Below are 25756 nucleotides of genomic sequence, written 5' to 3' on the forward strand. Positions count from 1 at the left end.
CAAACATAACTAGTGCGAATAATGTACGATGTCAAATCAAAGATTTGCCCGCGAGGGAATCTTCCTCTGCATAGCCTGTTCAATGGCCTTAGCCACAGCAACACACTTCTCTTCACCAAACCGGCCCCCAACAACTTGTATTCCAACAGGCATACCCTCGACCAGATTGATATCATCTAAACACGGATCAGCATCGTTTACGAAGGCTCCAATATTGGATGTACTCACATTGCTCCTTATTAAACTTATCACCATCATTCCTCGGAACATGGGCTAGCCACTCTTCATCTGGAACATCCTTCGTCCTTGAAGCAGTAGTCACCGGCACTGCCAACGCAGCATATCCAAGTAAATTCCAGATACTCGTGTAACCCACATATGCACTGGACTTCACCCACGTCCACGGCTTGTATCCTACCCATGAAGTATTGGGCATGATCAAAGCGTCGAGATCGGAGGATATCCATCTATCCAAATATGCCGATTCGAAATTATATTTATCCGCATTAAGCTGCGATATATGTTAGTAGGCCGTAACCAAAGTCCCAAGATAGGAGTTTCCTCACTTGGTGCGTTTGACTGGTAGTCAAGGTATCCTCGGGTTTACCAACGAGCATACCCTCAACAAGCGGCTCGCCTGTCTTTTCTATCTGTCGCCGACAGCCCTCGCCGCCATCAGAGAAGATGGCCTTTGCCCAGAGTTCGTATGCATAACTATGCGAGGAGGCATCCCACTCAAACACTGAGAGGTGTTAGTAGATGCTTCATAGTAGCTTAGCCATTGGAGAGGTTGTTTTCAGTTATCATACCATCATGCCCCGCCGCTTTCAGCGCCTCAATAACTTCACGCATAGCCCTTGCAATCGGTGGCTGAACCTTAACAACACCATCATCAACCAAAAATCCAATTCTTAGTCTCTTCGCTCCAGGAGAAGCTAACTCTCTCCTCCACGCCACAGGAGCAACATGCTGATCAACCTCCCATGGCTTCGCCTCCGGCAAAACCTCCATATACCTTTCAATAGTTGCAATAGTACAGGCCATGGGCCCAGCAACGGATCTCACAATATCTTGTCCGGGGCTATACATCATCGAGATTAGCACTTTCTTCTTCTTCTTCTTCTTCTTCTTCTTCTTCTTCGTAACCACGCAACACGTCAAAAACAACAGAGAATAAACAAAAAAACTCACTTCCCCCGCTCATACGGATGTCTTCCCGGACTAGGCGATAACCCATAAAGTCCACAAATTGCCGCGGGAATACGAATCGAACCACCCAGATCCGTACCAATACCAAGCACGCTTCCACGGGCAGCAATAAGCGAACCCTCGCCGCCGGAACTCCCACCGGAAATCAGCTCGCGGTTGAAGGGGTTAACACATTGACCGAAGACATGGTTGTAAGAATCAGACATCATCATTGATTGGGGCAGATTTGTTTTCACGTAGAGGACGGCGCCGAGACGGCGGAGTGTGCGCGCTACGGATTTGTCTGCTTTTGCTGGGTTGTTGGTGAGGCCGACCCAGCCTGGATTTGGAATTTATTGTTAGTTATATTATATAGTGAAAATGTACATACGTGGGGAATATGTGTTCCTTTTTTTATGATGAGAGGGAGGGTGAGAGTGATTTACCGATTGAAGTGTCTACTCCTTGAACGGAGAATAAATCTTTGATGGATACTGGTAATCCGTGGAGAGGACCGATAGTCTTCCCCGTCTTAGCGAGGTAGTCGTCTAGTTCCTGTGCAACAGCGAAGGCTTCCTCGAAGAAGATCTCTGTGCAGCATGTTGTGAGTTGGTGGGCGAGGGCGGCACGTTTAGCGAAGACTTGAGTCAGCTTTAGAGATGAGAGTTCTCCGGATGAAAGCTTGCGGAGAAGGACGGCGATATCGGTCTCTTCTGTGAGAGCCAGTTCCTCTGGACTGAGAATGCGACGCAGATATCTCAAAGCGTCTGGGGCGGATTCTATGGAGGGAACGGGATCTAAGCGCCATTCGGGGAGGATGAGGGAGAATTGGTCAGCACGCTTTTGAGCGCAACGGTCTTGGTACGAGGTAGCCATCGGGGAATTCCTATATTTATGATCGAACTATAAAAGCTACGAATGTAGGAAATTCGGGTCATAACAGGACCTTTATATAAGATCAAGACCTCCAGGGCTATCTCGGTATTATGTAGATACGAGATAAGATGACTTACCCGATTTGGAAGGCTATCTAATCGACGATAACCCCCACACCAAATATCCTCCACCTCCTCTCGCATTGTGCCTCGGCGTCCGGATAACGAGGGAACTCACACGACTGGCAGTTCCTCCAGTAATTGCGGATTATCTCGCACTGTCGTGTTGTCGAGGCACTCATCCCAGTTAAGTATGCGGGGGTAGCCAGATGCACGTAGAACCTCGAAGTAGAAGGGATGTCCGCGATAGCCTGACAAGCCCGATCTACCATGGAGGAGACTACGGTTGAATGATATGTCGATGTGGAGGGATCGCCGCCCGTAGTCATTCCCGCACGACTGAACGCCATGATTGCAGCGGCCCCTCTATACACGGTCGCAGCAAGATTTCGGTCCGTCGAGTCGCCCGCGTTCAGCTGTAGAATTTGGGCCATTGCCCGAGAACTGAGGTCTAAAGTGCCTATCCCATCGTCGTCGTGGTGTTTCGCAAGATAAACTAATAGATCAAACGTATCCGGTGGACATCCGACAGAGTCGAAGAATCCGGTAGATAAGGTCTCGCGATGCCAGTCTTCGAAAATTAATGGACTTTCTCTGACGAGGGCGCCTGTAACATCGAACCACACTAGATAGGGGAGGACATCGGCTAGACCGGCGATTTCATCACAGAGGTTGTCCAGATCGCTCTTGTGTTGGCAGTGTAGATCTAGTAGTGATCGTGCGCCTTGGAGATGGCAATGCCAGTTGCCAAAAGATCCGCAGCATACTTCAAACATGGCGAAGGTGGCGATGCCAAAAAGCGCGATAGGGTGCGCGGACTGGATAACTTGACTCAGGTTTGTCAAGGCCACTAGATGCGACTGGAGGGATTCTTTATTGTTTGCATCTTGAATGCGCGAGCGGGCAAAGCTTAGCGTACGTGAAATCAGTTGGATTCCTTCTTCTGGGATGTCGCCGCTGCTGGATTGAAGTTGTTGGCAGAAAGTGTCCAGGAGGTCGACGAAGCCGTATAGATTGACAATCGATTCTGACTTGGCGGCAACTTCAATGTGTAATTCTTCACTGGGAATGTTTGAAGTGCCTTTTGGTGATTTCGATTTCTTGTCATCTACCCACACAACTCGGTGCGGGTAGTTGCATGCTTCTCCACTCTGGAGACAGGCTTGACATCGCGGTCGGTTCAAGTCACATTTGACCCCTCGGTCTTTGCAGCGACCACAGTCTCGGTCATGGCGAATGCCACGGGGCTTTTTCACCTTCATGGTGTGTGAAGTGACCTGGTTTGGAAGGCTATCAATTCAGCCTGGAGTATAGTGCGGGGGTTGCGGACACTTCCCGATTGGGCCCAATTGGGGCCCAGGTGGACCTCGGGAGCCCCCGTATCTTCATTGCTTTTTCTTTCTTATCTTCAACGTCGTTTTCATGCCTTCCAACGTCCTTTGATTGCCCAGGGAAAAAAAAAAAAAAAAAAAAGGAGTCAGTAGTTATCTAGAAGTGAACTTGGAAAGATGGAATACTTGAATTCAATTCTGGTTGGATTCTGCGAAGGAAAGCGAGAGACAACAAGCAAGCCAAAGACAATTTTTATTGACCGGAAGCCACTTTTGAATGACAGAAGTAAACGAGAGGCAATGTCACCGGGAGCCAACTGAGAACCAAATAACGAGGGGAAACAAGACGCAAAGTCATCGACTAGCTATTTTGAGAAAAGCAAAATGATCAAATGAACACAACGTCTTGCCGAAAGCAAGAATGCCAAAAAAAAGAATGTGAAGGGGAAGGAGAGGCAGTTCACCAGGCATCAGCTGAGAACCAAAAGAAAAGAAACCGAAAGGAGGAATGGAAGAAATCCAGACCCACCAAAACGACATGGAAAAGAAGGACATCTATCTATTCATAGACCAGAAACCAGTCAAAATATACTTGTGCGAACAAGTCCAACAATAAAGACAGTGATACAGCTTCGTGTCTTGTACAGACCACTTTCGATCATCATTCAGTGCTTGCACATACCCGGGCTCCAATTGGGAATCCGCATCATGTTTCGATAAGGTTGCTTGCCACGATCAGATTGCTTTCTGCGTTGCATCATGCGCTCACGTCGATCGCGTCTCTTGGTAGCCGAATTCGGTTGCTCTGGCTTCAGATTCAGCGCCTCCATTGAGCTCGCTAGTCGCCGTGTTCTGTCGGCCTTCCTTTCTTCCGCGCGTCGACGACGCAGTACAACCTTTCGACGATGCTTTGAGATAACACGGATGGAGGAGATTTGGGAAACCTTAGAATTCCTTGAAACCTTGGAAACCTTGGAGATCTTTGAGCCTGAGACCTGGGACAGACTCTTCACTTCTGCGGCACTGATACTTGCATGCAAACTGCTTCCACGGGAGATCCTTCTTCTTCGCATCCTCTTCATGTGCTCAATGGCAGCAACTGTGAGAGATTGAGTGGAGGCGACGCTGCCACTTTGCATTGATGCAAGACTTTCGTTTTGTAGTGATGCAACGCGCTGGGGCTTGGGAGGCGATCCAACATCATGTGCATGTGTATAAGGGAACTCAGGCCTGCGAACATTCCCCGAGTTGGCCACGGAAAGAGGAGGGCTGCCAACGCCGACTGTACCAAAGACCTGAGGAGGAGTCGAGTTCTCGATGCTCAGACGTCGCTTTAGCCCAGAAGAGTCTGGAACAATATCTGGATACTGCGAGTTCATGTCGACCATACACATCCCAACAAATGGAGTCTGGAGAATTGCACTGAAAGGAGGCTGCTCCAAAAGTTGGGTGGGTGGGTCATGATGGAGCACAGTAGGCAAGGAAGCAGCACCACTTCTATCTGCCTTCGGTGAGACAGCGCAGTCTTTGGCCGGGTTGTCATTATCGGCTGCAACAGAGGCTCCTCGTTCGGAGACACTCTGGTGCAGTGAGTCCACACCGTGCGAGCAGTGGTGACAGAGAATGTCATATTCCCCTTCACGTGGTATGAAGGTCATTGACGCCGGGTACATTCCCAAGTACATGTCAGGGGCCCAGTCGCAAACCTCCAACCAAGAAGGCAATTCGTCAAGTGGGATCAAAGGCGTCCAGAAACCTCCAGGACGCAGGATGCAAAATCGGGGTCGAGGCCGGACAATGAAGTTGGAAGGGAGTTGATGAGAAGCTTGGACAGAGGCCGGAGCTGAGTTAGGATTCAACATTTTGAAGGGACTGGAAGAAGATTAAAATGAGTGTAGTGAAACAATGATTATATAAATGAAAGTGTGTTTGATGAAAGAATGTGTGGGATAAAAAGAGGAAGAAGAGGAAGAAGAGGGGGGATGATCGAGTTTTGTTTATGTGCAGTAGGTCCAAGGAAGGAGCAACAGTACAAGGAAGGAGCGGATATGGACCAAACGTGAACAGACGGAAAGAGCAGAGAATATCTCATAGTAAAGAAATTGGCACCGAGGTTCTCATTTGATATTCAAATTGGTCTTCAAATGGGGTCGACCCTTAGATCCGGCAATTTCAAGCTCGTGTAGCATGATGATTTTGCTTGCACTTCTCCGGTCACTTGATAGACACAGTGTAGGAATAATTCCAGATACATTGGAACTAGTCCTATCATTCCATGCACCTGAGAGTGGTCAAGTGTGGTTGTTTATCAATATATGCCATAGTTCCTTGTGGTACTGGTAGATGAATAGGAGTGACTTTAAGGGCAAGGAACTTATCCGAAGGCCGAGTATACGTTCAATCTTGTCCTGGCTGCTGGACAACACATGTTAAGGTAAAAAAAAAGGAAAGAGAGATCAAGGTTAGTGATGCATCTGTTTACATTCCAAGGACATCTAGATGCACTAGTTTGTAATGGAAATATCGTCAAGCTCCAAACATGCTTTCAATGTTGGTCTTGATACCACTATCAACTACATGTAGGTAGAAGGTCATACATACTAGGGCTATTTTCTCATTTACACTTCAAGCTTCATCCTTATCACCTTATCCTATCTTATCGATACAGCTTATCAGCATATCAAAGTTTATCGGCCCGGACGCAAACAACATCCGAGCTCCTATTACTGTGGAGTAATGGTATTGTACAACTCCTCCTCTGACTCTTACCTGCCCTACCTTCCTTTCCTCCTCACCTCCTCAATCCCAACTCCATAATAATCAAACCCCCGAACCATCATGGCAACCCTCACAGACCCAACCAACGCCACCCGCGCAACCCCCAGTATCCCCATCGACAAAGCAACCCTCCACATCGGCAGCTCAACCTTCATAACCGCCCCCACTCAAGAAGTCTGGACAACCCTAACAAACACCTCAACTTGGCCAAGCTGGAACACCTTCGTACCACGCGTAACCATCCAGTCTCAGCCAACCCCAGACTCATCTCCATCCACCTCCGCACCGGACCCAACACCAGCATCAACATCCACAACAACCGCCCAATCAACAAGTACAAATGCAAACGCAAATACAGCGCTATCCCCAATTCTCCAAAAAGGAACAAAATTTACCTTACACGTCCGCATGGACTCAACCTCCACCAAGCCCCAGCCCGCAACAGATGTCAATGTCTTCGTCAGCGAGTTCAGGGCGCCGAACGCGGAGACCGGCGAGGTCGGCCGTATCGTTTGGTGCGTTGACCCCGAAGCATCGGGTTCGTTTCCGCCATCGCTTTTGAAGGCGGAGCGCGTGCATGAGATTGCGGCTGTTGAGGGTGGGACGGAAGTGCGGAATTGGGAGGCGCAGGTTGGGTGGTTGGTTTATGTGGTGCGGTGGATGTATAAGGCTAAGCTGCAGGCGAAATTTGAGATGTGGGTTGCTGATTTGAAGGGGTTTGTTGAGGGGGGCAGTAATGCTGGTTCTACTTGATTAATTCGAGTTAATGTACGGAGTACTTGTGGGTTTGTTTTGGGTTGCTGGCGTTGGCGTTGTTTGGTTTCTACGCGCTACTCTACTCGAGAATGACTACTCTGCTTCGAACCGAACTCACTACTATGATGAGATATTACTCTTGAATGAAACACTGATATCCGTATGTCCCACCAGGTATTATTTGATTTGATAAAATATTGCACAAATCCCTCCAATATCATACATGTTCCGCCGAACTCCATCTAAACAGGGTATATGGACAATGCAAATGAGCCAAAAAAAAAAGAGAAAGAAATGAAAAGAAATAACCAAAAAGATCCTAACAGATCCTCTCTAGTATCAAGAAGATGCAAGCTCGACCCAATCCGGCGTCGTAATCCGCATCGCCGGATCCTTAACAACAGCCGGCTTAACAATCCGCTCAACGAATCCATTCTTCGGAACCCGGCTCCCGCTCATTCCGGACCTCGCGAAATCAACAATCTGATGCCCCGCCCTGGCCATCTCCAACCGCAACCGATGATTCATATTAGGATAAAGCAGCAAATCACCCGTTGCAGCGGCGAGCAACGTAGCCGCAAGCGAGAAGACATCCGACGCAGGCGTTGGTGCGATCTCAGTGGAGGTTAGGGAAGCCAGCATTTCCGGCGCGGTGAAGGGCGGCGTGAACGACGACATCGACGCGCGGGTCGTATCAACCGGCGCATGCGCATCCGCGGGGATATCAACGGTAGCAGAGAAATCCGCGAAAAGAGGCTCGTACGGGAAAGCGACATCATCGCTGCAGTCATCTGAGTCGATGGGCCGGAGGAGGATGTTGTGTGGTTTGATATCGCCGTGGACGACGCCAGCGACTTGATGCAGCCAGTCCAAGCTGGCGATCAGCTTTTGCGCGAGCTCCTGGTACGAAGCTGGGCCTTGAACTGGGTCGAACATTGTGGCTGTTACGGGTTGACGGGTACGCGCGATGTTTGCTTGGTCTTCGATGTATGTTGCCAGTGAGGTTGGAACAGCGGACATTACTAGTGCGCCTAGCTCGGCGTGGTAGCCGTGGAAGGGGACGATGTATTGTTCGTTGCCTTTGGTGAACGTGAGGCGGGTTAAGGTTGTTGCTTCGGCGTTCAGGACTGGGCGCGCATCTCGGCGCAAAGGTGCTTTCACGGCTAGCACTTGCGGTCTTGAGGTTGGGGAGCTTGGGGGTGTGCCTGGGAAGGTTGTCTGGGGACGTGGTAATGAGTGCGCTTTGTATACTATGCTCCAGACGCCACGGCCGAACTCGAAGGAGCGGTTGTTCTCGTCATGGCAGATTTCGAGGTTGTCGGTGAATTGCAGAGTGCTGACATTATCTTTGGAGATGGATGGCATATGCTCTGCCTTTGAGTCATGGAATGGGCTTGGAGTTGATCTTGGGAGCCGTTCCTTGGCTATGGGAGTCACGGGTGGCGTGAGACTCGATGGGACTTGAGTAGATAGTGGTGGGCTTTTGCCTTGAGTTGTCTGGAGAGACAACTGGACTGGAGGATTGGCCATAGTGTGAATGCGCAAGTTTGACAGCAGGATTTGCGGGCAGATCAGGGTCTATATTCTCTTGGGGGAAGCGCCGAGACTAGTGAATTTGTTCTGATATCAGTAGCGCCACCGGAACAGTTCGCGATAGGCAATTAAGCCTCACCCACGGTTGGATCTATGATGACGATGGGGGTAATGCACGTTTTTTTATGAGATTGGGCCTATAGGCCATATTATGTTTAGACAAAGAATAACTGTTGGGAAAAAGGCCATGGCTATAAAAATTAATCACAAAAAGCAAAGAAAAAGAAAAAAATAATACAAAACCGGCCCACTTTGTCCGGTCTCGAACATAAGCAAAATGATAGAAAAGATAGACCGTGACCGTGACAGTAAAAAAATACTACGGTGGTAGTGGAGTGCAAACGGGAAATTAAAATAGTCGGTTTCTACTTTTCTACTTTATTTCTTTTTTAGGTTATTTATTATTTAGTTATTTCTCTAACTATTATCTCGTTACCTATATACATAGGTAAGTTCGGGTAAATAAGGACATAAATACGAGGTTAATAAGGTGACTGTTATAGATAACCCCCATCCTATGCCAGGTACTCCGCATGTTCTCAACGGCTGTCAACCTTTTATATTATGTTTATGTTTATGTTCACAACATATGTTCATGTTTAGTTCTATATCTGTCTCTGTATTGCTGTGGTTTATATTTCTATCTCTCTCACCTATTTTATGACTATCTTTACTCAATGCACTTTATTCTACATGGCTCAACGCGACATCCAATCCTTCAACCTCGTGCCCGCATGCAACCAACCATATTGCAACCCTAGAATACTCCCAGTCAGATTCACAATTATATATTCCCATCCGGGTTCTAAAATTATACATATCCTTTTTGTACAAAATACTAATATACAGAGTTATACATAGTGCCCCATCCGGCCCTATTTAATCTTCATTTTAACAAGATCATCCCCTACTTGAGCCTGGGTCAATGCCCCGCCTAGAGCTCGGCTGAGACCGACGGTAGAGAGCTTATCCGAAAGCTTCTCATACTTGATCGCAATCTCTACCATAGTTTGTGCAGTAAGAGTGCGGATTCGAACACCACTCAAATCATAGTCCACATTCTCCTGGTAGCTGAATGCTGGATCCAACGTCGAACCATCCGGCAAGGGCATCGGCCCACATCCAGGCTTGAGTCGTCTTTCGGCGAAGTGGGTAAGGCTTGGAATATCCCGCACATGATTATTGATAGGCTCCAACGGGAAAGTGGCTTCAAGGAATTCGGCGACCGACATCTTACCACGGAAGCCCACCAAGGCTAGCAGTGAAAGATACCGATCGAGAACCGGTTGGACCATTGGGGTCGGTAGGTCAAAGACCTTCTTCAGAACGGGCGGGTTGGGGTTTGATTCGAAATAGATGACTGTGCGTTCATCCCCGCTCCCGCGAGGGTAAATCTCATCCGGGTGGATGTATAGGGGTTCAAAGGGTCGTCGGTCATGTACCAGATTGCCATTATCGACGAGGTTGGAGAGTGTAGCCAAGCGGAGATCATCGATTACAAGGTCATATTTTTCCAACATGATGAAGTGAATGCTTGCGCAAAAAGTGGTGTAACTCGATTTGAGAGATACCATATGATCTTCTAGAGCCTTCAGACTCTCAACACTCTCCTTGGGATCCGCAGCCGCACGTGCAAAGGTCCGGCCCACTTCATCAAGCTCAACTATTAATTTGGCAACCTTTTGCCGGAAGTGACTTGCTGAATTGTCCCTGACAAGTTTTGTCAATGCTACTCCTCGATTTCGAATTAATGCTTTGGCTTTAGGGTCTGTGGTATCGTGGCCCGAATTGATACCCAGCTTATCTGCTTCCGCGATGGTCGCGAAGATCTTCTCATGAAGCGGAGTGTGCACCCGACGCTCAAATGGTTGGTTATTTCTCCCGCGGTGAGCAATTTCTGGCACCACATTCACAGGAGGAAGCTCTCTGTTGGGTGGAGTGATAATTCCATTTGCTGCAGCTCTTGTAGCCACAAGCTTCCTGTTGTTGTTTACGTAATCCCAGCTTTGCCACAGATGAGAGCGTTCGGGTTGAGCTGGACTGGCAACCTCTATGTTGTGCAAGCCTATGGTCTCGGCCAATACGCCAGTTCGTGTGCGCTCCGCAGCAGACCGGGGTAACATAAGCCCAATGTCAACGGAGGGCATTGTGGCAAGGACTCGTACGGTCCCGTACAAATTCACACCATTTTGTTTTAAGCAGGTATCCATGAAGTGGAGAAACCAGCGGCTGGGTCTGAAATGATTCACTGCAGAGGAACTATCAGGCAGATTAGCCAGGATGAGGAGTGTATCATTCTTTGGGATATTCCCAGAGCGTTCTCGGTTCCCAGGGCCTTGTTCTGGAAGATGAGTCGCGAAGAAATCAGCCCAATCGTGTTTTCCATAAATGTTTTCCTGGACGAGCTTGTAACACGGCTTGCTCTCGACGAGTGGCGTAAGAAGACCGTGAAATTTAATACCTGGTTCAACAAGCACATGGCGGCGTGGCTTCAGAAGTGTATTGACTTTCGATGACATAAAGCCACCCCCAGGCCAAAGGTCCAGAATGTCTACCGGTGGGTTTCGGCGAAGGTAAGGCGATAAGCGCTTGAGAACATCATCTGCAAAGGTCCAAGCGCATTAGCATATTTGTACCCATTGTGTATGGGACTGAGACTCAAGACTTACCGAGTAGCCCATCACTCACGAACTGCTGTCGTGTCTTGACTTTCCCGCGTTGTTTCACGAGCACTGGGTAAAGCCTCGCCGTCTCGGGAAACTTCGCCAACGGCTTTCGTTCTGGGATGATTGGTCTTGGTCTCATTATTTAAGAGCTGGCAAATGCCAAGGACGATCATGAGTATAGCATGGAGGGGTAGCTAGTTCCAATTGAAGGGAATAATGTGAGAGAGGTGTAATTTGCTTTGCTTTGCTTTGCTTTTTTTTTTTTTTTTTTTGCAATTTACGTCGAAGAGCGGAGAGACCAAGCTGCCCGCTCTCATCCCACCTCTCCCCTCACCAAGTTTATCTTCCAGGTCGCCCTAGATGCGGCTCCCACAATTGCCGCTGGTATTTCCAGTTTTCGGAGGTTCCTATCATCTCAATATGCTATTTGAGGCTTAATCTACGCTTAATTTCTTTATCTTGTCTTCCTAAACCTCACCTACCTTTGCCTTAGCGTACCTTGTTGCCATGGCTTCCAATGCGATGGGAACCGCCACTGGGGGTACTTCCCCTCAAAGTGTTGAGAACATTACGCGAATAGCACAGAACTACGAGTACAACTCTTCCGTTCCATTACGGTATTGGCTGAGGACTGCCGCGACGCTTTTACGTGAGGTTTGTTATGCTTGTTGCCTGCACTTGGATCATGACCACTTCAGACTTGCTAACTTTTCTTCACCTCTTAGGCCCACATTTACGAACGCGAAGGACACGATGAGCAAGCCTATCTCATTCTGTTTCGCCATGCTCAGTTGATTCTGGTCCATCTTTCCAAACACCCCGATACCAAAAGGAATGAGGAAGATCGCAAGGCCTTGGTCGCAGCCGAGAAAGAGGTTGAGAAAAACCTTAGCAAGCTGGAGGTTTTGAGGCCACGCATAAATAAGCGGTATGAGCGTTACACTCAGTTGATGCGGGAACGCGAATCTCGGAAACAGCCCTCGCAAGCCAAGATCGTCGCCGAACCACGTGAACAAGTCCCGGATCCCGCTCTTGCCGGAGTGGCAGAGCCTTTGGAAGCTGGGGAGAATCGAGATCTCGCCGTACAGTTAGCCCAATCAGAACTCAACCGCCGAGCCACCGTCCGTGGCTCAAAGAGTCTTTCTGGGCCGTCTGCCGAAGAGCTGGAAGCTCGTCGTGCAGCTGGCGTATGGGGAGATTGGGACTATTCTACGACGTCAGATTCTCGTACAGGCGATCGCGACCACAGTCGACGTGTTCAGAACGTCAAGTCCGATTTCGATCACACAAACCAACCTTATGGCCAACCTGCCAAAGAGCCCGAGGTTCCTTCCTCGGCTACTTCTGCGTACAATTATCCGACTGTGCCGCGCCAAAAGCCCCTGGAGCCGACTGTGTCTCCAGGCCAGATTGCCATCCTCGACAAGAATGCGGAACGGCAGGCGCCTCCGATATTGCCTCCGAAGGAGCACCTGGAGCCTAGCCGGGCATCCATTGTCGATGATCCTGCAACAGCTGTAGTTCCATCGCGGCCGGCGAAGGTATTTCCAGGCCCGGCACTGCCTCAGAAGATCCAACCTTCCGAAGAACCCACCGCCACACGTTCAGACCTCGATCCCTCAAGTTACACCTTCAAACCCTCAGCCTATCTCGAAAATGGCACTCCCTTGCGCTCGGTATTTTTGCCAGCGAACCTCCGATCCCGCTTCCTATCCCTGGCTGCTCCTAACACCCGCGTCAACCTTGAGACATGCGGTATGCTTTGTGGCACCCTTGTTTCCAACGCGCTCTTCATATCTAAGCTGGTCATTCCCGAGCAAACAGCCACGTCTGACACCTGCGAAACGGTCAATGAATCCGCTCTTTTCGAGTACTGCGACTCCGAGGATTTGATGACACTTGGCTGGATCCACACACATCCGTCGCAGACATGTTTCATGAGCTCCCGTGATCTACATACGCACTGCGGTTACCAAGTGATGCTCCCCGAGAGCATTGCTATCGTGTGCGCTCCAAGCAAAACCCCCGATTGGGGCGTGTTCCGATTGACTGATCCTCCGGGTCTGAAGACGGTTCTGAACTGCAACCAGACTGGTCTGTTCCATCCGCATGCTGAGGAGAATATCTACACTGGGGCCTTGCGACCAGGGCATGTCTTTGAAGTCAGTGGGTTAGAATTTGAGACGGTGGATCTTCGTCCGGATGCCCTGAAGAACTGATTGCTTTGCGTTTGAATTCCTCGATACACACTAAGATACCATCATCGTCTGCATTGATTTGGCCTTTTGGTATGTCATTTCATATCAACAAGTTTCTTCTTTTCTTCTCTAGAAGGTCCGTGGAATTGCCAATCATGTCAATAGCGTTGAATCCAGCTATTTGCATGTGTTTGATAAAGAATGGGCACGTAGCTGACCTAGCTGATAGATTATGCTTGAACCTATTTCATCTCATCAATAGTTATTTAAATTGTACATAGATACTACCTAACTACCTACATAGGTATTTAGCAAGGAAAAGCCAAGAACTTCTCTCGTAATCATGCCACGCCTTGCAAGGAATATCCAGGCGTGACAGCTTGGCTTATTTTCCCCACATATAGATAACCCATCTCAACTTCCACTTCCACTTCCACTCCGCATTCGTCCTTGTCCTACTTTATACTCTTTCAGAGCTCAATATCTTTCATCAATTGATTTGAATTGCTCGCATGTCGTCTCCACAAGAAAATATCCCATCCGACCCCCCCACCTCCTCCATCTCCACCCCGGGATCAACATCCCAGACACCCACCGAAAAACCACCTTACCAATCCGCCGCCTCCTACTTCTCCTACCCAGTCAGTCACGTCGTCTCAGGACTCTACCGTCGTATAACAGACCCAGACCTAGCCAAAGACATGCCCTCCGTCATGCCATGGTCCCGCTCCTCCTCCAGCTCCGAAGTCTTTACACCGCGCCGAACAGCTTCCCCCTTCCAACCACCACCACTCACACCCCTCACCCTCGAGATCCCTAAAGGGATAGACCTCCTCCAACAACAACTCCTGACCCGCGCCCTAGCAGAAGAAATCCGCCTGCTAGTCCCACCGCGCCTCCAACTCGCCGAAACCTGGCGTCTAGCCTACAGCCTCGACCGCGACGGCGCCTCCCTCTCCACTCTCTACGAGAACTGCGCCGAGTTCTCCCACCGCAGCCCGCGGGCGGGCTACGTCCTCGTAATCCGCGATTCATCCCCCTACAGCTCCGTCTTCGGCGCTTACCTGACAGACGCCCCACACCCGGACTCGCAGTTCTACGGCACGGGAGAGTGTTTCCTCTGGCGCTCAAGCGTGCTCCCCCCGCCCGCGAATTTCCCCATACCGGACGAAGGACCACAGTCCGAGGAAGCCCTTGAGCGCGCTGGTCTCCCGCCTCCGCCCTCCGTGGATACTACTACCGCTGGCCGATGGAGTACCTTCCGCAACGACAAGTCGAAACCGCCGCGCGCGGAATCGCCGGCTCACAATCTCAATATGAATATTAAGACCAATCTCGCGGCTGCGAGTGGTGGTGTCCTGGCGCCTCCGTCGCCTTCTTCCATTCATACCCCTTCGCGGAGTGGCGCGAGCACCCCTGAACGCATTCGCTTCAAGGCTTTCCCGTACAGTGGGGTTAATGATTATATGATCTTCTGTGAAACTGGATTTCTCAGTCTAGGGGGCGGGTAAGTGGTTTATGTTGCTGGAAAGGTTATTATTGTTCTTAGCTAATAGATGGTATAGTGACGGCCACTACGGATTGTGGCTGGATGACGGTCTCGAAAAGGGTGTTAGTGCATCCTGCCAGACCTTTGGTAATGAGCCTCTCTCTGATGAAGGTGTCAAGTTCGATGTCCTTGGGGTGGAGGTGTGGTATGTTGGTTCTTGAACAACTACATCTGTACAGCTTGGCACCTTGCACTGGATGTATAAAGCGCATGCCTCTGTGTTAGGGAGGATATATGTATTGAGGGGAGATTGATTTCGATATAGACAGGGCCGACAGGAGCGGACTTTGGCATTCATCGAGATAGAAGACCCGGATACCGAACGAAAATGGCCATTGGGTTCGCCTAGTTCATCTTAATGGTTTTTTGAATACCCAGACGGCAATGTGGTGCTGGCCTCTCTACATTGCTGATTTTGTTTTGTGATTTGTCTTAATTCACTTCCTGTTTCATTCATAACTTGCCTAACTATCTATGTGCTGTGGTGGAAAAGTTACAGGGACAATTATCAAGTTTGATAGAACAATTTACACAAACAGTTTCTTTGACATTGCTACATACGGAGTACTAACTTTTTTTGTCCTTTTGTCTTTTTCTCCTTTTTTTTTTTGTCTTTTTTTTTGGCTCAAACACACTCCCTCCATAATCACACATCTCCTAGATTGAATCATGTTCAACCTGTAGATCATCGTTCCCTTCCCTCATTCCTTGCCATTCCCTTTTTTTTTTTCAGATTTTCTTTTCTTTTCCATCATGTCGAACTCTCTCAATTCTCAAGGTAAAGATGATGGTCGGGTTCTTATTTGTTCGGGTGTCGGCCGGCCTCATAGTCAGCCAATCGCAGCTCCTATATTGAAGTCAGTGACCGTTTAAATCAACCACCGTGAGCTTCCTACCTCATGCGAGAAACGTTTGTACCACTCATAACAACAAATGGAGTGGTATCGATTGGTGCAACCAGTAGTATCCGTCTCCACCCAGTACCAACTCCTACCGAGTAAACAAATCATGTTAGCCTCTTTCTCTCAAATAAAAAACAATTTAGACCAAGATCGTATACTTACGGATCGTAATTATGGGTGTCTGGTGCACGGGATGGAGCAGGCCGAGGAGCAGGAGACCAGAACGTGCTGGGTGTAAAAGATTGAGGAGGCTGAAGCCCAGATCCAGAGAATAGAGTTGGACCGGAATTTCTAGGACCTTGATTGAAGCTTTGATTTTGGCCGGCAAAGGGGAAAGATACAGATGGAGTGCTCACTCTCCCACCATTGACCACACTGGGGTTCAAGACGGATGGACCACTCGGGCAAGGTGCCTGTGAGGTCTGCATGTTGGGCGCCGAAGTGTATGGCCACGAGAGTTGATAACCGGGGGTGCTGGTCTGGCCCTGAACTCTGGAATCCGCACATAGTATCCCGAAAGGATTGGCAGATGGACCATTGCAAATGATCCCTTGTGGCACGAGGAACGACCCATGAGATGAACACTCATGAGCCGAACAACAGGGTTCAGTATGCTTTGTTGTTCCAACCGATGGCTTTGATTCCTTTGCAAACTTGAATCGTTTCAATACCAGCAGGCTCATTTGCAACTTTTCCAAATTACCATTCAGTTCCTCTCGCCAGTTCTGTACAGCATCGTGTACACCAGCGAAAAGCTCCTCGACTTGGCTGTCGTCCATGTTCGCGATTGTTTGGGTTGTCAAGATGCCATTCAGCGGGCTGAGAAGGCAGCTTTCAATCCCGAGAGTTGCAATGTTGTTCGTGAAGATCATAAGGGCATCCTGTTTGTGGTCAGTATATTGCGCACAGTAAGATTACAATTCTTGATTGGGTCCTCAACTCACATCGTAGTATGATTGGAACTGGTCAACGATGTCCGAAGCCGCGGCCTGATTGCCTACCAACTCCACGTTCTGGGTAGCCACCTTAAGCTGTTCCGTGTTGAAAGTATTGTTCATGGCTGAAGGAAGGTTCTGCTGTATGTTGGCCAGCAGGCGGTCATTTCTGGATTTCTGCATCCTGGCAAGGAAGCTTCGCTCAACAGGCAATGGATGGCCTCGAAGAAAGCTTCCAGCCATAGACAATGGGTGGTCTCGCTTGTGGGAAGCAGTCAACTCATCTACCTTCGCCAGTAGTCTGTCTTTCATTGCATCAAGCTGGGGTTGGATTAAGGTCCGCATGATTACCCCGGATACGTGTTTATCCGCAAGGTGGTCCAGGAGAAGCGACACAAAGTTCCGGGTGGTCTCCCATGATTTCATCAAATGGGCTCGAGCAATTTCTCCCCAAGGCTGCGACTGGTCTCGAAACAGGTTACCCACCAGGAGGTGACTAGAATTGCCTGGTAATTCAAGTCCTCCGTCGCGGCACATTTGTTCAATGACCTCTAGTTCGAAATCAAATCGACTCCTGTGTTCCAGCTGTCTGATATTTGCGTAAGGGTTGCAAGGGTGTGGCAACGAGAGTATCTGGTTGGTGACCCCATGAATGAATTGGCGGCAACCGTAGATCTCCATAACATGTGCAAAACTCTCATTCAAGTCACGAATGAGAGCACGAAGACGTCGAGGGTCACGAGTCTTAAATTTACCCGAGGTAGCAAAGAAGTCATCTGTGTACATGCCACTCAGTGCTTGCTCGGTTATGCGCCGGAAATCACTGCTCAGATGGAAAAGCAAAGCTCGTTTCTGCTGAATGGTTCCTCGAGGAGCACTCAGCTTGGCCAGCGTCAATTGGTTCGCCAGAATACTTTGGTCGATTTCGGAAACCAGATCCGGGAGGCTGCTTTGAACGTGATTCAAAAGAATGGTGCTAAGTCGACGCCGAAGGTTGGCAGTTCCTTTGGATTGTGCTGACACAGTTTTCCAATCCCCTCGCTCGAAGAACTCCTTCTCCTTCTCGTCTCTCTCTTCATCTGGCACATCGCGTGTCTCGTAGCATCGGGTGCACGCCAAATGCAAACCTAGTGGCAGTTCGGATGTTCCTTCTTTGATAGCCTTCAGCCATAGCTTTTCCTCGTCTGACGATGGTTCGATTGTATCGAGGTGGGTGATAATTCCTAAGATCCGCTGTCGTTTTCGGTCATACTTGTCAGCAAAATCGGTTATCCTCTGAGCACAAATGTCGATTTTGGCCGATACCACAGGGATAATGATGCTGCGTGCATTGAGCACGTAACTTTCAATGCGAAGACGGCCAAAGCTCTTCACTCCATCACCACCATCGACTCCTTCCGCGAAGTACAGCCTAGGCATATCGATAAGGGTCAGGTCAGGTTGATCGGGACCAGAAACCTCGACTACGAGGATATCGTCACTGAAGCCATCCTCGGCGGGGGGCTGATGAGTTCGGTGGCTTGTTCAATCAGTGATACTGACTGCTCAGAACTTTCATGAACGGTGGGCACGAACGTCTTGAGTTTCTCGAGGACTCCGTCGCTTTTCGTCGATTGTCCAAGGCGGACGCTAACTTTGAAGCGTGAAGTCGAATGGTGGCGTAAGATGATCTCTGTAACAAACCCAGTGTGGAAATCCTTCCTCACTGGAAAGTTCACACGAGAAATTGACTCGATAATAGAGCGTTTTGCGTTGGACTTGGAACCACAGATAATCATCTGCGGTAAGTCAACAAATACACCAACACCGAGACCTCGGAGCTTGTCAATAGTATCAAGGAGGAAGACTTGGTCTGCATGTGGCCCAGGCAGAGCCCCATTGGGCTCATCTGGAGCAGGCATGGTAAGACTTAGAGGTAACAGATAGAAGCAGGTAACAATAAAGATAGAACACCTTGTCTGTGATTGAGGGAGGATAAACAGATTGCGGTGATGGGAAGAAGAAAGAAAAAAGAAAAGAAGGAAAAGAAAGATGAGGGACACTTATGTTGAAGTAAACAACGACCTCGACGGCCTGAGGCTACCAAAACGTTAGCAAACCTGCCAACCATCTCCACGGCGATATCACGGCGAGACCACGCATGGTTTCTCATGTGACTGTACAGAATTCTGGCTTCAGACGTTCTCTCCTTCCATAGTATCATTAGCCACGCTTCTATTCTAGAACATCAAGCCTACTACCACTTTCGTCCTATATTACGATAATGGATGATGCTTGATTTCATCCCTTCATCCTTGCACCCGTATTTGAGGCACTGGAATGGTCAGCATGGATATCGGACAATGCATCTGTGAAAAGTCAACAGACTGTACAAGGCTTAGGATAGATATTGAATAAAATAGATCCTGGCTGCTAATAATATTGACCTTGTAGATGTGTAGAGATGACACTGCTCACATTCTTTTATCGCCAAAGTGGGAACTACGGCCTCTGGACTTTGAACGAGAGCAGAGCAGAATGTCATATAAGGAGTGCTAACTCCACGGGTTATACAAGTGATTGTTGCCCAGTCTCTTAGATTTCTGGTTGCTTTACGTTTCTTTGTTATCTGAGTCTATATCACCTTGGATCTATGATGCTTAGCATTAAAGACCATGGGTGACATGTGTCTTCTTCTTCTCATGGGCTCTATTTTTATATAGACAAGACCGTGTACCTCCCCCCCAAAATACCGACCTTAGTCACTAATTCACCCCTAGATACTAGTTAACTATTACTCGAGTTAATAGGCTTAATAATAGGCTTATTAAGGATACAGATAATCAAACCAGGAGGTAAAAGGACATATTCAAACAAATATAGATACAAACACGCTTTTGTCCCAACAGCTTAATGTAGTCAAGGATTCTTTAAAGAACTCTCAAGTCCATAAAGAAGGTCGGAATAAGCCGAGAAATAGGAAATCGATTCTTAGAGCATCTAATTTAGTACTCGGTCCTACTAGTACAAATCGGATGATAAAGAAAAGGGATGATACCGATCCTAAGAAGCTAGCTAACACGGCAGCATGCAAAGCATGCCAAGGCTTTAGAAGTTAAAGCACAGGCTCAAAAAGCAAGGGATTTAGCTGAGGAGGAACGCAAAGTTGCAATGTCAGCTAGATATAGCAGGGGTGCAAATTAATATATGGATAGTGGTGGTGGTTATTTGTAAATAGTGGTTTAAATGCATGGTCGGGTAGGTGGTGGTGCGATTACAACTCAGGTTCAATTCAGGTTAAGATAGTAAGAAATCAAGAAATCAAGATCCAAGACTTAAGACTTAGGAGTATAAAGAGCCCAGTGTTAAAAATTTAATATAGTAATTGTTGAACAATCTCCCATATATATATGTTTGCTAACTATAGACTAAGCCCTATTTTTTCGTTATTTACTATTTGTTAGCTTGTTTACTATAATCGAGCAGAGTTTAGATGGTTGTAGCAGGGTATATAATCCCCTGCATTTCTATTTAATCAATTAATAATTCTTTCTCTGCTTTCTCCCTATATAGTAACAGGTTGTTCAACAGTATTCATTTATAAAAATACTAACTAGTATATAAAGTAAGTATAGATTCAACAATAGTACTTGTGAAGTGAGAGTGGATCTAAATTATTTCCTGGCAATATAAACCAATGAGAGAGTTATGTGTCGGGTGGCATACATATCTAGTCGCCCGTATCTGAGTTGAACTTGTGGGCCCCGTTTCCTGGGGAGAGTATGTTGTAGCGAGCTGGAGTCTCCATGTGACAAGGGGGTGGTGGTTTAATGCACCGCCACAGCAGCATGGCCGCAAATATGGGCCACGTGGTAGCAGCCACAGGCCTGTTCAAGACCCACCACGTAAGTTGGAACAGATTCCAAGGTTGTTGTAGCCGCCCACGACCTTCTTCCAACTTACCTCACCAGGGCACACACACACACTCAAGCCCCTCGCAATGGTCTGGCAACCAGAACCGCTGCCTTTTAACAGCAACTCGCTTCCTGAATCCCCCTTACCGAGCAAGGATGAAATTCGTGCTTGCACAAATATTCTATTTGACCGCGTATACAAGGTAGTCGCAATAAATGACGAGATCTTGGTGAAATTCGGCCGCGGCGTCAAAGAATACGAGGGCCAGGTCCTGATATTTCTCGAGCGCCATGTCCCCACAATTCCAGCGCCTCGACTGTACGCTATGTACAAGGACACCGAGACGCTTGAAACGTTCCTGGTCATGCAGCGCATCCCCGGCAAGCAGCTAGACGCAATTTGGCCATCATTGGCCGAGGACGAGAAAGACGATATTATTGATAAACTCCGGCAAATATTCGATAATCTCCGACAGGTTCCGTGTCCCAGGCCGGATTTCTATGGCGGTCTGGATGGCGGCTGCCTCCACCACTACCTGTTTCATAACCGGAGGGGCGGCTTGCCGCGATCCTTAGGACCCTATATTGGGGAAATAAACTTCGTCGCGGGCATGGTTGGGAATTACCGCGCGCATATTGAACGGAATCGGAGGCCGGACTATAAGGTCCGCTACTACGAAGAATATCTGCCGAGTCTCCTCAAGGGGCATCGGCCGACGCTGACGCACGGAGACGTCCAGCAGAAGAACATCATGGTCGCAGAAAATAGTAGCGGTCGCAATGCGCAGGGGGGACGGTCGTTTGATGTTGTGCTAATAGACTGGGCGGAAGCTGGGTGGTATCCTCAATACTGGGAGTTCTTTGTTGCATCCTCCCCGATTGCATTTATGTACTGGGATAGTGACTGGTGTTTAAAAATCCAGCAATTCCTTGAGGTTTGGCCGGCGGAACAGGCCGTGATGCGGATGGTGGACAGGGATGCTGGTCTGTGACATTTCAAGAGCTTACATATGTAGGATAATATACATAAACGTCTTATGTTAGCAAAACAAATATACTAACCAATCAACTTGATGACAAAATTGAATAACAAATACCCGAAACATCTTCTCCCGCCTTACATCTAGACATCCATAGACCTGAAGCAAACCAGAACCCAGTACACGACTCTAGGAGCGCGTAGTGCGCAGAATGCCAGCATTAATCAACGCGGGGATGGCCATCTGATGGGTCCATTCATTACACTTAATGATCGGTCGTCGCTGCTCCCCAGGCCTATATGGTTCCCCATTTTCTTTGGTCCAGATATACTCATGGTAACCAGATGACGGGCCCTTCCCCCAGAAGTTCAATCCCTGCTGCTTAGTCGGCGTCGGCAGAGCCCTCAACATAGCCTCAATTCTCCCTGGTTCGAAATCCGCTCGTCGGACCCATCCAATCTGCGGGTAGCTGTGTAGATGGACGGAAGCCTGCGCTGAATACCCTTCCTTCAAATCAAAATACATGCCGCTTGGGGCGATAATGTCGCCCGTGACGTGGAACATTACTCCGTCCTGGGTTTCGTGATTATCTTCGACAAAGATACCTTCGTGATAGCGCTTCTGCGGGTCGAGAGGGTCGAATGCTACGATGTCGAAGGAGGGGTTGAAGACCGCACACCAATCACTCTGTGCGCTAGACATGTTGTCTTTGCTGTAATGGGGTGTAGGCTGGTAATACTAGATGGTGGACCGCGTGTAGTAGACAGAGGCTAGGAACAATAGAAGCAAGAGTATAATATCAGTTGTTATGAGTCTAGACACAGATGGAAAATGTCAGACACACCTCTTTTATAACCCAGCGCCCTCAGCTAGCCATTTATTTCAAGTTGTTGGCATTTCGCGCCGTAGGGGTACTTTTAGGCAATCGCCGCAGCGAGGGTGAATTACCCAGGTGGAGTAGACAGCGCTTAAATGAGCCAGCGCTGCATGAAACAATGCCCTTGCAGCGCCGCCGCAACCCACTGGCTGCACGTCTGCCACGTTTCTTGCTTCACTTTCTTTGTTCCCGAACCATGCGGCTGAAACCCCAAAGGGGAAATGGCGCTATCTTCAAGACCAACTTCACCCGCTGGCTGGCGCTTATGCACGAGTGGAGCTGATACAGCTCCTGTGCCGCTTTCGTTTGTCTATGACGCGGCGCCATCGACAAGCAGCGCATACAGGTGATAATAGTAAAAGGTCCGAGTTGAGCGTGTGGTGTCCGTAAAGTATATTGGGACCAGGCTGCTCGACGGCGATGATCGACTCGGGTATCGATATAATACAACCCAGACCGATAATAGTGTTTTAGCGCCAAGGAAGGGTATCAGCGAGGCATTCAAATAGGACCCATTCATTTTCCAATACATCTTTACAAGTTGTAATCCTATAGATGACTGGCACCAATCCGTCCCCAATTATATATGCAAAATCGCGAACTATAAATGGTCAGGGGTAGAAAGAAAACAAATACATGACACTCAGCTCAACAAACAACCCGATGATATGCCATGCTACTGAAGCTCAAGAGGCGCCCTCGCCTGCCTCGTCGGTAACTCCTGCGGAGGCCGCTGCTGCATAGTCATAGGCACAGTTAACTCCAGCTCCGACGGCCCCATCTTATCCCGCAACGATGGGGCAGCCGCTCCGTTAGGGACCGACCTAGCTGCAGCCCTACGCTGTCGCCGGCGGAAGAACCAAAAGGCTGCAAGGGCTCCAATGAGGAGGGGAATACCGACGCCTAGGCCTACGCCGAGACCCAAGCCGAGGTCATCATCGCTTTCAGTATCTCCTGTCGATTCAGGCGGCGCTAGAGTCGCAGAAGAATCAGATTTGGCGATTGTAGACGTGCTTAATAGGGCGACGGTGCTTGATGGGGAGGCGGTGGCTCTAGTGATTGTAGTCACAGCGTAAATTTCTCCGAGGGAGAAGGTCTCGGTGGCGTTGTTGCAGTCGCAGGACGACTCGTGGCCGAAGCAGCAGAATGTCGATAGGGTGCAGCTTTTGACGCCGTTTCCGCCCCCTAGATAGAAGGATTAGTTAGACTTGGGAATTATTTAAGGAAGATGGGGTCAGGCTGCCTACAAGTCTGGTATGTTGCGCACTGTGAGGGACATGTCTTAACCGACACGTTCATCCAGTCACGATCAGTACAGGTATTTAACCAGTAAGTCGTTTTACTGCCCAGCTCGGTGTGGAGGCAGAGACCGTTGGCGGAACATACCCCCCACTGAGCAGCACTGGGCAAGGCTCCCGTCCTGTGAGCAAGGAATTCGAGCGGGGTCCTCATTTCCACGCCAATCGAAGCATCTAGCCATTACGTTCGTCTCTAAGGCTTGAAGCGCTAGAGGCCTGGGAGCAAGTGGGTAGAAGTTGGAGGTTGGAGAGGAGGAGATGAGATCAGACGCGAACAGGTGAGATCTCAATTTAAGTCTGTTACGAATTGAGGCGCAGGGCTAGCTATGCTATGAGGCTAGCGCCTCTACTCTATTTGGAAAAGACCGGCAGCGAAAAAAGCAACTCTTCCCTAAAGACCATGGCCGTGCTGATTTTCCCGAGTCATGAGCGTTGATCGGCTGACCGCACAGCTTCCCAGAGGCAGGAGGGGGAACGTGCGCTGTTTGTTGGTCTGTAGGGAGTCTGACGAGGAGAAGAGGTCAGGAAAGAGGATATACAACATACAGAATACTTGACAAGCACCAACCAACCGTCAGGAATTAGGGTCACTACGCTTTGTGGAGGCCAGAATGTGTCCCGCTGCCTTATACGTCTAGTGCTTGGACCCTATTTGGACCCCTTTTCTTTGTATTTGGTCCGCTGAACTACCCCTGAAGGTCATACTGGTTGTAAACGGTATGCATACGGGACGCAAAACCGGAACTCCTCATGTACTCCGTACCGTTTACTAGAAACATGGGCACAACTAATATGCAGCCGGACAATGAGTATTTCACTTTTTTACTAGTTGTCGTGAACGTATGGCAAGTACGGAGTACTAGGTGTCTCCTTGGCTGTCAGTCTATGACATCCCTCACATATGGCGCCTTGGGGTTTCTCTATTAGAAAATCAAAGCATTTTAATTTATGATTGGCTCGAGCCTCGCAGTTACTCCTTTCTCCACCTTGGAGTAGGGCCGGGCCGACGTGTGCTTAAATTTAGTTAAATTGAGTTAAATATAAACACGCCCTTCCCTCGGTTCACACACATCCTCCGACGTAAAAGTACAATGATACAGCTGCGATATCGCAGTATCGCAGTACCAGTGCAACTCAAGTCGTTAAGGTCTGCGTTTGGTAGCATCTGTTGCAGCTCCTCATTTCCACACTTTCTATCCCACTGACATACTCATCACTATCGATCCGACGTGAAAGTACCATCAGGCCTTGATCCGAGTGGATGTCCAGAAACTCACCCCACTGCACAGGTTTGAGCACGTGGTTAGTGGTATCGTCCATGCTAGACGTCATAGGATGACAGGCGGCGCTAATCGCCGTACTACACTGTGCTACCAGCGGCATCGGGGTTTGTTTATATAATTAATGCATGATAATGTATACATTCAACCGTCGATTCTGAAGACTGCATATCTGAGAGACATCCTGGCAATAACTTCGATATTAGACTTGTGTGGTCTCCAGGGGTTTCAAAATTACAATCTCGCACACAAGCGCTCTTCCCACCCACCCACCTTACCGCTCATATTCCTCAGCACCGAACGCTGTGATTAAGGGAAGAGTAAAATTAATTAGAAAGTCGGGCGTTATTATATTTTCAGGCCTGCAGTCAGCGATGCACGAGCTTTCTCGGGCTATCATAATATGCCGATTGACTTGTCGCCTCACAGCCCCGCAAATAGCAGTCCGCCACGTACTAGCGGCTTCAGCTGCCCCGCGGCCAAGGTTTCAGTCACCATTTTGATTTTAGGCGCCTATGTGACAGGTGAGATTGTGTG

At 48.8% G+C, this 25756-nt stretch overlaps 12 protein-coding genes across 12 annotated transcripts; 4 read left to right on the top strand and 8 right to left on the bottom strand.

Annotated features, from left to right (window-relative positions):
• Positions 1-36: 36 nt before the first annotated feature.
• Positions 37-2064, bottom strand: N7516_009907 (uncharacterized protein; the record flags this gene model as incomplete). Its single annotated transcript, XM_057222626.1, has 6 exons — positions 37-176; positions 229-511; positions 567-742; positions 810-1081; positions 1192-1528; positions 1635-2064. 6 exons carry the CDS (start codon positions 2062-2064, stop codon positions 37-39), a joined length of 1638 nt encoding a protein of 545 aa, XP_057069847.1.
• Positions 2065-2218: 154 nt separating this feature from the next.
• N7516_009908 (Zn(II)2Cys6 transcription factor) lies at positions 2219-3445 on the bottom strand (the record flags this gene model as incomplete). The annotated part of the gene is made up of 1 exon (XM_057222627.1): positions 2219-3445. One exon carries the CDS (start codon positions 3443-3445, stop codon positions 2219-2221), a length of 1227 nt encoding a protein of 408 aa, XP_057069848.1.
• Positions 3446-4179: 734 nt separating this feature from the next.
• On the bottom strand, positions 4180-5376 carry N7516_009909 (uncharacterized protein; the record flags this gene model as incomplete). The annotated part of the gene is made up of 1 exon (XM_057222628.1): positions 4180-5376. One exon carries the CDS (start codon positions 5374-5376, stop codon positions 4180-4182), a length of 1197 nt encoding a protein of 398 aa, XP_057069849.1.
• A 976-nt stretch (positions 5377-6352) lies between these two features.
• On the top strand, positions 6353-7045 carry N7516_009910 (SRPBCC domain-containing protein; the record flags this gene model as incomplete). The annotated part of the gene is made up of 1 exon (XM_057222629.1): positions 6353-7045. One exon carries the CDS (start codon positions 6353-6355, stop codon positions 7043-7045), a length of 693 nt encoding a protein of 230 aa, XP_057069850.1.
• A 342-nt stretch (positions 7046-7387) lies between these two features.
• On the bottom strand, positions 7388-8578 carry N7516_009911 (protein kinase domain-containing protein; the record flags this gene model as incomplete). The annotated part of the gene is made up of 1 exon (XM_057222630.1): positions 7388-8578. The coding sequence occupies one exon, from the start codon at positions 8576-8578 to the stop codon at positions 7388-7390; it is 1191 nt and encodes a 396-aa protein (XP_057069851.1).
• A 938-nt stretch (positions 8579-9516) lies between these two features.
• On the bottom strand, positions 9517-11446 carry N7516_009912 (uncharacterized protein; the record flags this gene model as incomplete). Its single annotated transcript, XM_057222631.1, has 2 exons — positions 9517-11243; positions 11311-11446. The coding sequence occupies 2 exons, from the start codon at positions 11444-11446 to the stop codon at positions 9517-9519; spliced, it is 1863 nt and encodes a 620-aa protein (XP_057069852.1).
• Positions 11447-11814: 368 nt separating this feature from the next.
• Positions 11815-13526, top strand: N7516_009913 (putative endosome-associated ubiquitin isopeptidase (AmsH); the record flags this gene model as incomplete). The annotated part of the gene is made up of 2 exons (XM_057222632.1): positions 11815-11961; positions 12033-13526. 2 exons carry the CDS (start codon positions 11815-11817, stop codon positions 13524-13526), a joined length of 1641 nt encoding a protein of 546 aa, XP_057069853.1.
• A 491-nt stretch (positions 13527-14017) lies between these two features.
• On the top strand, positions 14018-15215 carry N7516_009914 (putative oxidative stress response protein Oxr1; the record flags this gene model as incomplete). The annotated part of the gene is made up of 2 exons (XM_057222633.1): positions 14018-15012; positions 15071-15215. The coding sequence occupies 2 exons, from the start codon at positions 14018-14020 to the stop codon at positions 15213-15215; spliced, it is 1140 nt and encodes a 379-aa protein (XP_057069854.1).
• A 638-nt stretch (positions 15216-15853) lies between these two features.
• Positions 15854-18792, bottom strand: N7516_009915 (uncharacterized protein; the record flags this gene model as incomplete). The annotated part of the gene is made up of 5 exons (XM_057222634.1): positions 15854-15901; positions 15951-16044; positions 16119-16837; positions 16901-18410; positions 18434-18792. The coding sequence occupies 5 exons, from the start codon at positions 18790-18792 to the stop codon at positions 15854-15856; spliced, it is 2730 nt and encodes a 909-aa protein (XP_057069855.1).
• A 2078-nt stretch (positions 18793-20870) lies between these two features.
• On the top strand, positions 20871-21776 carry N7516_009916 (uncharacterized protein; the record flags this gene model as incomplete). Its single annotated transcript, XM_057222635.1, has 1 exon — positions 20871-21776. One exon carries the CDS (start codon positions 20871-20873, stop codon positions 21774-21776), a length of 906 nt encoding a protein of 301 aa, XP_057069856.1.
• A 177-nt stretch (positions 21777-21953) lies between these two features.
• Positions 21954-22466, bottom strand: N7516_009917 (uncharacterized protein; the record flags this gene model as incomplete). Its single annotated transcript, XM_057222636.1, has 1 exon — positions 21954-22466. One exon carries the CDS (start codon positions 22464-22466, stop codon positions 21954-21956), a length of 513 nt encoding a protein of 170 aa, XP_057069857.1.
• An 851-nt stretch (positions 22467-23317) lies between these two features.
• On the bottom strand, positions 23318-24121 carry N7516_009918 (uncharacterized protein; the record flags this gene model as incomplete). The annotated part of the gene is made up of 2 exons (XM_057222637.1): positions 23318-23826; positions 24028-24121. 2 exons carry the CDS (start codon positions 24119-24121, stop codon positions 23318-23320), a joined length of 603 nt encoding a protein of 200 aa, XP_057069858.1.
• Between the last annotated feature and the right edge of the window lie 1635 nt (positions 24122-25756).

This window comes from Penicillium verrucosum, assembly GCF_028828655.1.
Source record: "Penicillium verrucosum strain IBT 35672 chromosome Unknown utg000004l_segment0_segment0, whole genome shotgun sequence".
Classification (NCBI taxonomy): domain Eukaryota; kingdom Fungi; phylum Ascomycota; class Eurotiomycetes; order Eurotiales; family Aspergillaceae; genus Penicillium; species Penicillium verrucosum.